The 11,799-nt window shown below is 39.3% G+C and overlaps 1 protein-coding gene across 1 annotated transcript; it reads left to right on the top strand.

The window, feature by feature from the left end:
* Positions 1–4,254: 4,254 nt before the first annotated feature.
* Positions 4,255–5,493, top strand: LOC138899301 (uncharacterized). Its single transcript, XM_070185459.1, has 3 exons — positions 4,255–4,763; positions 5,094–5,436; positions 5,482–5,493. Exons 1-3 carry the CDS (start codon positions 4,255–4,257, stop codon positions 5,491–5,493), a joined length of 864 nt encoding a protein of 287 aa, XP_070041560.1.
* Positions 5,494–11,799: the final 6,306 nt, after the last annotated feature.

The following is an 11,799-nucleotide window of genomic DNA, read 5'->3' as shown; positions in this document are numbered from 1 at the left end:
TTAAAACACCCAACATGGTGTAATTATTGGTTTGATGACTAATTAAGTTATGTGTGACGATTTAAGGTGTTCGGAGTGCAAAATATGAAGAAAAGGTGGTTTAGCTAGAGGAAGAAGGGTTGGATGCGTCGCATCCAACCTAGGAAAACATCATCATGCATGCAACCTTAGCAGTGAAGTTGGGCCATCGCGTCCGCCATCGCGTGCGAAACTGGGAAGTAGAAGTGAAGCTGGATGCGTCGCGTCCACCATCGCATGCAAGCTGAGAAATAGAGGACAAGGTGGATGCGTCGCATCCACCTTCGCAGGCAAAAATTGAAATAGAGGACAAGCTGGATGCGTCGCATCCACCTTAGCATCAATCCCTGAAGCCGATTTGGACTAGGAATAGGAGAGCTTTGGCCCACGACTTTTGTACGCAATATATAAGCCAAAAACGCCTCCTTTAGGTTATCTAACATATTGGGAAGAGGGAAAAAGCCAGGAAAAAGCTGTGAAGGCCGGAATTCATCAAGTTTCATCTTTCTCCCACCAAACTTAGTAATTTTTATGTTTCTTTATATGATTTGTTGTTTGGCTACCATGTCTATGTGGAGCTAAACTTCACGTTCTAGGGTTGTGGTTCTTTCATGACTATTGTTATTCGGATATTAATTTTGACTTCTTGATTTATCATATTAGTTTATTTATTCAATCTTGCACTTAATTATTTAATTGCTTGATCACCAATTGAATATTATCTACGAATCTAGAATTGAACTCGAAAGTGGGAATTCTATATTGCATATAGGATTGAGTAGGGCAAGTTCTTGAACTCGGGCATCGGGGAACGGATTCGTGGTTAGGATAGACATATACCTAATTGCCTTGCTTGGTTGATTTACAGGAATTATAAATGCGTTCTTGTTGATTCTAACTCCATAGACATATAGGCGTTAGGTTAGCTTGAATAGGCGAGTAAGAACTCGACAGATTCTTATGAGCAATATTAACCCTGTCAACCAATAAGCTAGATAAATTAGTCGGTCAATTCAATTGAAGAATACAATAGGATTGTTAGATAGCCCATAACCCTAGATCGTTTTAATTACATTGATATCATTAAAATCTGCTCTTTCTCTATTCAAAGTTTATTATTTATATTATTCTTATTTAATTAGTTAGAATAAAATATTTTTAGATTTAATTCTTGTTTAGATAATTAAGATAGGCTAATTTAGTTAATAGTTAATCATAAGTCCTCGTGGGTTCGACATCCGACTTTGAGTCACTTTATTACTTGACGACTGCGTATACTTGCGTGAGTGTGTTTGGTCGCAACAGCGACTAGCAGTAGCTGGCAACGATCTTTGACGCATTTAATAACTTCCATGGACCTAAAAAAAATATTTGTTCGAAAAATTCGCCTTAACGTAACAGGAAGATTTCATCATTATAATGATTTCATATCCACGCACAAATATATAAGTGTTAGGTATAACCTTACTATTTTAATTTGTGCATTTTCATTATATTACCACAATTTAATACTTGTGGAAGATCTTGTAATACGGACAATGATTGTAGTGATTGTTGGATTTGTTGGATTTGTTGTAGTTTTTCATCCAATTTATATATACCTTATTATGGTAAAGAATGTCTATATTAGACTTCATGCAATTGGGACTTCAATTGCAGCAGGTGAGGAAAATCTTTGTAATGCATCCGGTTTTCCGGTTGATTTTTGTATTTTCGTTTATATTTTCTAGTTTATTTTTCTTATCATACTTTGTATCAATAATGAAGAAATTCAAATGAATAAATTTCTATCCATGAATAAAAAATGGTCTGAGATAGAATTTTGGTACTTGTATAATTTATCATAATCAGATCCATTTATGAATTTTTACATAGATATATTAAATTATAAACTTAATTACCACTTTAATTGAGGTTCCTTCTTAATTACATATTAATAATATTATATCTATATTTACAATTTGTATACAAATTTATAATAACAGAGCCCCTCCCGTACACGTTAAAATCTAACATTCTGTTCCTCTTCAAATCTCTCTCCAAAATAATGAAAATTTCCATTGCTGAGTTCAGAATCTTCATATCTCACGCAATAATACAATTAATTGAAGTATTTCAACGAATTACCAGATTATGAGCTCATAAAAACACAATCACACAAATAAACACTAATTAATTGAAGATGCTGGCGTGATTTGAAAGTGTTTAGCAACCATCTGTTGTTTGTTCAATAATAATAATAATTAAGAAATAATAGAAAAGTTGTAAACTTCATGGACAGCCGTTGGCAATAATTAAAAATCTTCAAAGCTTTGAATTTGAAATTCAGGTTTTACGAAACAGTGATTTGTTTGATTGTGTGTTCTTGCATACCATTGAGAATATCCTTTGGAGTTTATATCTCAATCTTGATAGAGTTTGGTGAAGATTAGAATTGGCGCACTTTGATTGAAATTTCAAATTGAAACTCAAAGAGGAAGAAGAAAACACGATATATAAAATACATACAAACAACTTACAAAATATATATACGACATAATTTGTATGCAAATTGTATACAATTGTACGATGTTGTATGAAGCATGACAGGACTGTAACTTGCAATGAACTTACGTTGAAAGATGTATCAAAATTGTATAAAAGTTTGTATGGAAGTTGTATAATGAGTTGTATGAAAGTACGTATATGAGTTGTGTGAAAGTTGACGATGTTATATATATGAAGCAATTCGAAGGAAGACTGGAAGCGGAATTTATCGATTTCTAATGCTATAAAGTGGCCGTTAGTGGAAGATCTCATTAAGGAGAGAAATTCTGGGCGCAACTGTTGGCTTACTTCAATGAGTCCGTAATTGTATACAAATTATAAAAAATCAAGATACTTTTTGAAAACTTAAGAACTAAAATAAACCGTGCAAATAACTTCTTAATTTTGTGTATATATATATATATGCTATGCTAAGTGGCGGCATAAGAGAGTGACACGTGAAGCCGAAGGCGAAGGATAGTTAAAATCGAAGACAACTATTCCATTTGCCACCGGAAAGAGTGACACTCATAAAGATACAATAAATACATGCCTCCCGGTGGCATTTAATGGAGAATATTCCACATCATTTTGTACACTGCCTGTTACAAAGAATTTGTCATTTCTGCTCACCGTCACACATTTTTCAATGACCCTCATAATTGACATTAAAGAAGAGCATGATCCTAGAACCTTGTTCCCTAGGTGCAACTATAAATAGTGAGCTCTGCTATCATTGTAAAAGACACGAATTTTCAAACTTATGTTATAATCGATTCAAAGCTTTATACAATTTTATCTTCTTATTCCTTGATTTCATTGTTGTTGTGCCCGGAAGTCCTACTCCCGGAATTACCGTTTCTGCTATTTTGTCTTTATTTCAAGGCTAAGTATTGTGTATTTCTTCAATTATTTTATTATTTTGGGATCGAATTAATTCACCTGTCTAGAAACCACATATAAAATTCAACTGTACCGTTTTACAGGTAAACAGTTTGGCACCCACCATGGGGCCTTGACAACTATGTAATTAAGTTGATCCTTACCTCTTTTACTAACGAGGTAAATGAGTTCTTTCTCAATCGAGTTAGAGAAAGAATGGCAGATAATAGTGTTAATAACATACACAATTTTGAGGCCCAAGGAGACCAGCCTCATCATGAGAATTTAAGCCGAATCATGAAGATTCAGTCAGTGACACCCGCAATGAGAGAAACGATGCTACACTGGTCCACAACAGGCGGTACCCGCAAAATATTCGGGAGGCGACTCGCGATGATGCTGAAGATGAGCATGTTGTTGAAGCTATAAGGGCACTGTAAGAGCAACAAGCGGCCATTATAGGCCATCTCACACAGCAGGATAAGGTTATGATGGAGTTAAAGTAGGCATTGTCGGGGGCTTCCAATAACGCGAATGGACGAGGTTCAGTTTCTCCCAGTGCTCCCGCGAATCAAACGATGCAGAGGGTCGACAACAACTCCCCAAGGGGCGGGGTTGGCTTCGATGGGGCTGGGGAGCGGATCAGGCCACAACAACGAGAACAGTCCATTTAAAAGCGAACTCTTACGGTTTATGAGGGAAGTGAACGCCCGCATGGACCAAATCCCGAGTGCACTACCAGTGCTGATAGGGCCGAACTCAAAGAAGTATACTCATTTGCCGCATAAACCAAGCACGACACCGGAATTAATCCCCAAGCGGATTAAAATGGCCGACGTGCCGAAGTATGATGGAATTTCAGACCCTCAGGATCATATTACTGCCTATACACCGGTGGTGAAGGCGAACAATTTAGCTCCCCACGAGATTGAATCTGTTTTGCTGAAGAAATTCAGAGAGACTCTCATGAGGGGAGCCTTGACGTGGTATTCGTTGTTACCCGAGCATTCCATAGATTCCTTTGAGATTCTCGCAGACTCTTTTATTAAGACCCATGCTGGGGCTAGAAAGGTGCCGGCCCGAAAGGCCGACATATTCAAAATTGCACAAGGAGAGTCCGATTTGCTGCTGGAATTTGTCACTTGGTTCCAAAAAGAGAGGATGTTGCTCCCGGTTGTTCCGGATGAATGGGCGGCTGAAGCATTCACCAAGGTTCTGAATCATAGAAGTTCTGACGCTTCCCGAAAATTGAAGGAAAGCTTGCTTGAGTTCCAAGCGACAACTTGGGTGGATGTCCACAACCTGTACGAGTCTAAGATAAAATTGAAGATGATCAGGTTGGCTTTCCATTGTCGGAAAAAGGACGGGACAAGAATAAAGAAAAATCAAAAGATGATTTAGACACAGATAGACGATCTTGGAGGGGCCGATTTGTGCCCTACGAACGGGCCGAAGGACGCAGCAGAGGTTTTCGGTCGGCAAATAGGTTCGTTACCGACAGAAGAGCTGATCACGGTCAAAACAATAGATCATTGCAGGACAAAGAAGCATCAGGCACACGGGATCCTTCCTACCCAGGTTATCAGAATACAATTTCAACGTCAGTGTAGTGGAGTTGGTATCAGCTATGAGAAAAACTAAAGAAGCGCGGTTCTCAAATACCACAGGATAAATGGCCACCAGACTGGGGACTGCCGACATCTGCGTGAAGAGGTGGCAACACTACTGAAAAATGTTCATCTCAGAGAGTTCTTAAGTGACTGGGCTAAGAACAACTACGGTCGCAACCGTGATAACGCGAAGCCCTCAAAAGCAGGAGAAGATCCCCCGCGCCAGACGATTAACATGATCTTCGGGGGAAACGAAATTAATAGGGTCACCTTCTTGGCAGCAAAAAAGATGAAGGTATCAATAACCCATAGCAACAAACTCCGGGAAGTCGCTGAAGACGACATCACTTTCACGGAGGAAGACACAGACGGACTGTTGCTACCGCACAACGATGCTATGGTAATTTCTTTAAATGTATTTGATTTTAAAATCAAACGTGTTCAGGTAGATCCATGAAGTTCAACCAATATCATACAATGGAGAATATTGGAGCAAGCCAAACTCACCAGAAGCATCATTTCGGCCACAAAACTCCTCGTCGGATTCAACATCGTAAGTGTGACAACCTGAGGAGAGATCTTGCTGCCAACGAGCGCCGAAGTGGTGATGAAGATGACTCTTTACGAAGTGGTGGACGGTGACATGAGTTATAATATTATTCTGGGAAGACCGTGGTTGTACGAGATGAGAGCCGCACCATCAATGTACCATCAGTTGCTGAAATTCCCGACACCCAAAGGAATCAAACAGATAAGAGGAGACCAACCGGCGGCAAGGGAGATGAATGCGATTTCGGTCTCTAGTAGTAAAGGGAAGGAGCATGCGACATAGCATTTACAGGAACCGGCGCCTGCTCCCGAGTCGAATGAAGTTAGATAGGGGAAGGAGCATCAAAATCTTATTAGGTGCTGAGATACTTCCAGGTACCAGAAGAGATGGATGCAACAAAAATCCACAGCGGAGGAGCTCGAGCAAGTTGCATTGTTTGCAAAGTTCTTAGAAAGTAAATTCCACTTAGGGATAGGAATGCACCCCGACCTCAGGTCTGGCTTTATTGAATTTCTTAAATATAATGCAGATTGTTTTGGGTGGTCGCATGTGCATATGACAGGTATCCCAATGGAAGTGGTCGTACACAAGCTAAGCTTGGATCCCAACATCCCTCTAGTAAGACAAAAGAAATGCCTTATTGCGGAGGCCAGGAATAAATTCGTCAAAGAAGAGGTAACTTGCCTACTTGATATCGGTTCGATCCGAGAGGTAAAGTATCCAAACTGACTAGCTAGTGTAGTAGTAGTTCCTAAGAAGAATAATAAATTTTGCATGTGTGTAGATTATAAGGACTTGAATAAGGCGTGCCCAAAATATTCGTTCCCACTACCAAACATCGATCAAATGATTGATGTGAAGGCCGAGAATGAGTTAATGAGTTTCCTTGATGCTTATTGCTATAATGTGATGCCCTTCGGTATAAAGAATGCCGGAGCCACTTATCAACGGCTCGTAAACAAGATGTTTGAAAAACAAATAGGTAAAATCATGGAAGTTTACATAGATGATATGCTTGTTAAGTCTTTGAACGCAGGTGATCATCTTAAACATTTGCAAGAAACTTTTGATGTCCTAAGGAAGCATAACATGAAGCTTAACCCCGAGAAGTGCTCGTTCGAGGTCAGCTCCGGCGTGTTCTTAGGATTTCTGATATCACAAAGGGGGATTGAGGTAAATCCCGATATGATCAAAACCGTCAAAGACATCTCGGACCAGCTATCAAGCGTTAAAGAAGTTCAAAGGCTCACAAGGAGATTGGCCACTTTGAGCAGGTTTATTTCCCGGTCATCAATGAAATGCCACCGTTTCTTTGAGAGATTTGAAAAGGTACTTGTCAAGCCCTGCGTTACTATCAAAATCGAAGGAAGGTGAAACATTGTTGGTTTACCTTATAGTCTCGGAGGTAGCAGTAAGCGCCGTTTTAGTCCGTGATGACGAAGGTACGCAATCTCCCATTTATTACGTTTGTAAAATTTTAACGGGAGCAGATGCTCGCTACCCGCATTTGGAGAAGCTACCCGCTCTTGTAGTCGCCGCTCAAAAGTTGAGGCCTTACATTCAATGTCACCCGATAGCTGTGGTGACCACCTTTTCCCTACATAACATCCTCCACAAATACAAACTCTCGGGTAGATTGGCCAAATGGACCATCGAAACGAGTGAATTCGATATAAAATATAAATCAAGGACTGCGATTAAGTCACAAGTTTTGGCCGACTTTATGGCCGATTTCAGTCCGGGATTGCTGCCTCTAACAATCAAAGAAGCAGTGATGGTGTCAGAATCGACATCGGGAGTTTAGACCTTATTTACGGATGGAGCTTCCAACGTAATGGGTTCTAGGCTTGGCATAGTATTAACCACGCCTTCAGGAGAAACCTTAAGGTAGGCCATCAGAACGCTCCATTTAACTAACAATGAAGCAGAGTATGAAGCATTAATTGTAGGACTCGAACTGGCCCGGGGACTAGATTCTGAGGTCATAGAAATCAACTGTGACTCCCAGCTGGTTGTAAATCAGGTCAACGAGATCTTCAAAACCAAGGACGAGCGCATGCAACAATATATAGTGAAGGTCGAGGCTCTGCTGGCTCAATTTCGGGAGTGGTCGATCACTCACATCCTGAGGGAAGAAAATACAGAAGCAGATGTATTAGCTAACATCGGTTCATCAACAAAAATTAAGGGAACAAATTCCAGAATGGTAGTACAACTCATGCACTCAGTTTTGGACGCAGATAGCTACTATAAGGTAAATACGGCTAATCTGGTCTAGTACTGGAGGAATGAGATCATCGATTATCTCGAGCACAGAAAGTTTCCCGAATACTCCAAGGTGTCCCTAGCATTGCGCGCAAAAGCAGCACGATATAGCTTCAAAGGATCCCAATTGTATAGGAAATCTTTCCAAGGCCCGCTGGCCCGATACTTGGAAGCGTCTGATGCTAATTACGTTATGCGAGAAGTCCATGAAGGGATATGTGGAAATAATTCGGGCGTAGATTTCTTAGTACTAAAACTGGTAAGGTGATGACGTCCATAAAATACCTCAATAAGAGATATGATACGGTCGTATGCAATAATAATTACCCAACTATGAGTCGGGGTCGAATCCATTGGGAGTTATAAGGGGTGTCAGGAGTATATATTTGAAACAAGCGAATGAGACTACATAAAATTGCACTTCCACAACAGAGTTTTGATTTCTACTTCTACTATTACTCTAATGATTGCAAGCTAAGGTAAATAGACTAGAGATGACTATTTTTGATATTTTTTCAAATAGTTTAAAAGCCTATGGATGTGACCATAACCTGGTTGTTTTCCTAATAGGATAAAGATGTTAACACTTGTTTTGTTGATTGAGGTGTATTATAACTCTTAACTCTACATTACCCACTCAATACCTCTCGGTCAAAGAGTGATTTTGCCCAATTTGGCTTTCTCAAATCCAAATGGGTATCAAGCAAAATAGTTGATATGAGCTCAAGTCGGGTTCTTACTATCTCTAGTTTGAACCCTTTAATTAGGCTAATCAATCTCTTAATTAATTCAATACATTGTTAGCCAAGTTATCCTAAACTAGATCCCTCTTTCTCAAGTAGATACTAAGTCAAATAAGCATGAATCAATGTTTGCAATCATTAATTCTAAAATTGAAGCATGAACTAAGCTAAATAATCAATACTCATTCATAAACAAGTATTAAATCAATTACCCATATGGTTTACACACGAGGGTTGGCTTACAACCCTAGTAAAAGTTTAGCTACTCATAATGGGAATTGAAGAAAATAACGAAAAAATCTATTTAAACTCTCAATGAAAGATTAAAATGATGAAATCTAGTATTTAAACACTAAAATAATGTAAAACTTCCTAAAATAGTAAAACGAAACGGCTATAGCAACTTTTAATGTTCAAACTTGACCTAAATTTGTGAAACTCGTCTATTTATACTGGGCCAAAAATCGTTGACAAAAATGCCCCCGGGAGGTTCTACGACCGCACAATTCCATGTGCGGTCTGCAGATTTCTTCAGTTGGTAGGAAGGAGGATTCTGCGGTCGCACATTTCTGGACTGCGACCGAATAATTCTTGTGCGGTCCGCACTTCTGCAAGGTGTAAGGACTTTGTCTTCTGCAAATTCTCTGAACTTGAAAATACTTGTCAGTGCATACCTTGTTTTGCGGCCGCACAATTCATGTGCGGTCCGCACATTTGTGAATCTTCTGTTGGACTCTTTAGCTTGGATTGCGGCCGCAAATGGAATTCTATGGTCCGCAATTTCTTCTGCGGACCGCACATCTTTGCTTCTGCGCCCTTTATTGCCTTGTGCTTCGAAACACTCCTTTTTGAGTCGAATTTCATCATGGGAGATAAAACTTCCAGCATTCCTGCAATTTGCACAATTTTATTAATTTCGGGAACACAATTCAATATTTTCAGAATAAAACAAAAGCAAAAAGGTGTTAATAAGCAGTCAAAATCCCCACTTATCAACTCCCGCAAACTTAAGTCTTTGCTTGTTCTCAAGCAAATAAATTAGTTCCCACCTCCAAAAGTTAAAGGTCATTTTAACGAGCCAAGGTGATCCATTCACACATCAGTTGGGACCAACAATTACCCACACTACTCATGCATTATCAACAAGGCGACAAGTTAAACATTCATGCACATATAGTTCTAATGTGACATTTGAGCTTCAAGAATTGACTTTACTCATCAAGGACTCTTGCACTATCACATAGGCCATGGTGGACTCCAAACTCTTCCTCCTCTACTTTCCATTTGCCAAGCTCACTTAAGAAATTTAGCACTCAATCCAAAGGTTCATGAAGGGTTCACTCATCTCTCACAAGAGAATGTCACAAGTACGGCTTCAAGTACCATACGCTTGCTCCTTATGTAGATCGCCACTAATGTAAGCTCACTTGGTTTGAAATCGAGTAGGACTTCATTCAGGATGTAATGAAGGATTTTGGGTTAGGGTAGGATACCGTATGGGTAAGTGGTTACACCTTTCTTTAAGCACTCCATTTTTTATTTCTCGGCTCACACTTTGCCAATTCTTAGAGGCACTATTTTTTTATTGGGGACTAGAGAGACTTAGCATCACTCTTTCTTGATCATTTCATTCTTTTTCTCCCTTTCTGATTTCTCCGTGTTTGGGATCATTACCTCTTTTTGAATCCATTCAACCCTTCCACTTATTCACTTTTTACATTTTTCTTTTTGTTCTTTTCCTTTTTTGCCTTCTCTTCTCATAGAGATCATTTTTATTCTCTTTTTGTGCCTTGATACCTTTTTCAAGTTCCTCATCTCTCCCCAAACTTACTTTTCAAGCCATTTGTTTCACAAGAGTGTTTAGGAAAGCTCGGGTGCCAAGAGAGGGTCACGACAAAATGGGTAAAGGCTTGTAACCTAGTTATCAAATGAGAAAAGCTAGAGGCTCAAAGGTGTTGACTAGGGATAACGACATTGGTTGGATATAGAAAACTCAAACGGGCCTAGGAGTACCTATAATAACTTCTTAAACCAAGCAAAACGTAGGATTTCACCTTGAAATACATCTGGGGCAAGTTCTAGACCCTTCACATGGATACTTGGACTAGCAACAATTCATCTCACCCCTCAAGCAACTAGATTGTAAAATAGGATAGAGTCGAGGTCCCACAATGACCACATTCAAGTTTAAAGATCACTATGGTCCAATTAAACCACTCGATGATTGTCAAATTCAACACGAGAGTCACAACATCACTAACTAGAGCTATTGCTTTCAAAAACCTTGTCTCTAACCATAAACACGTAGTTAAGTGTGTTGGTGCCAATTGAATCATGGTTGACTCTTCGAGCATGATTTAATTAGGTCTTTTTATTCATTACTACTACTATTATTACCTAAACAAAAAAACGGTTTCATTTCGTTAAGAACGTTGTCACGCCATCCATCGTTGGGACGAGTCACCCGGTTCACACAACAACTATCTTTGGAAAGAACTATGGCATTAAGAAAACCAAAGGCTTATTATCTACTAAAACATAAAAAGAAGCTACTAAACAAAACAAGAGCTAATACGCTACTAAAATATTAAAAAAAGCTAATAAGCAAAAACAAAGATAAAGAAGCTAATGAGCAAAACTACTAAAGATAGAATAAATATACATAGTAACAGAGAGAGAGAAGAAATATACATGCAAATAAGAAAAGAGAAAATATCATCAAATTAGTATAGGCCAAATGTATCAAAGTAATAAATGTGTCGAATAAATTCCACCCCCTCCCCCCCGAATAAAAATAAGCATTGTCACAAATGCTTAGAAAAATAAGAGTAATTGAGGGAAAAGGTGAAGAAAACTCCCTATGGCTCCTTGGAGCCACCTGTGCACATTGTGCCAAGGGCTGGCTCTTCAGACTGGCCAGCTGGTGTCACCGGTGCAGATGGTGCTGAAGGATCTGGGGCGGAATGGTGTGGGTTAAGTAGCGTATCAAAGGGGAGATCTCCGGCTATAGCAATCATAGTCACCTCTCTCCGAAGCTTGTCCACTGAATTCTTGCTTGCCTAGGACTTTCTTATCTTCTTTACTTCCTTTTCCAGCTCTTCAATCACCAACCCATGTTGTACCAAGGTGTCCATGATAGTCTTATGATTCTCCAGAATTTTCTTCAATGTCTCCTCAATGTTAGAAGGAATCTGTGATGCATGTG

This window comes from Nicotiana tomentosiformis, chromosome 9, assembly GCF_000390325.3.
Source record: "Nicotiana tomentosiformis chromosome 9, ASM39032v3, whole genome shotgun sequence".
Taxonomy (NCBI): Eukaryota; Viridiplantae; Streptophyta; class Magnoliopsida; order Solanales; family Solanaceae; genus Nicotiana; species Nicotiana tomentosiformis.
Note: the sequence above shows the minus strand (reverse complement) of the source record. Positions and strands in the feature narration are given on the sequence as shown.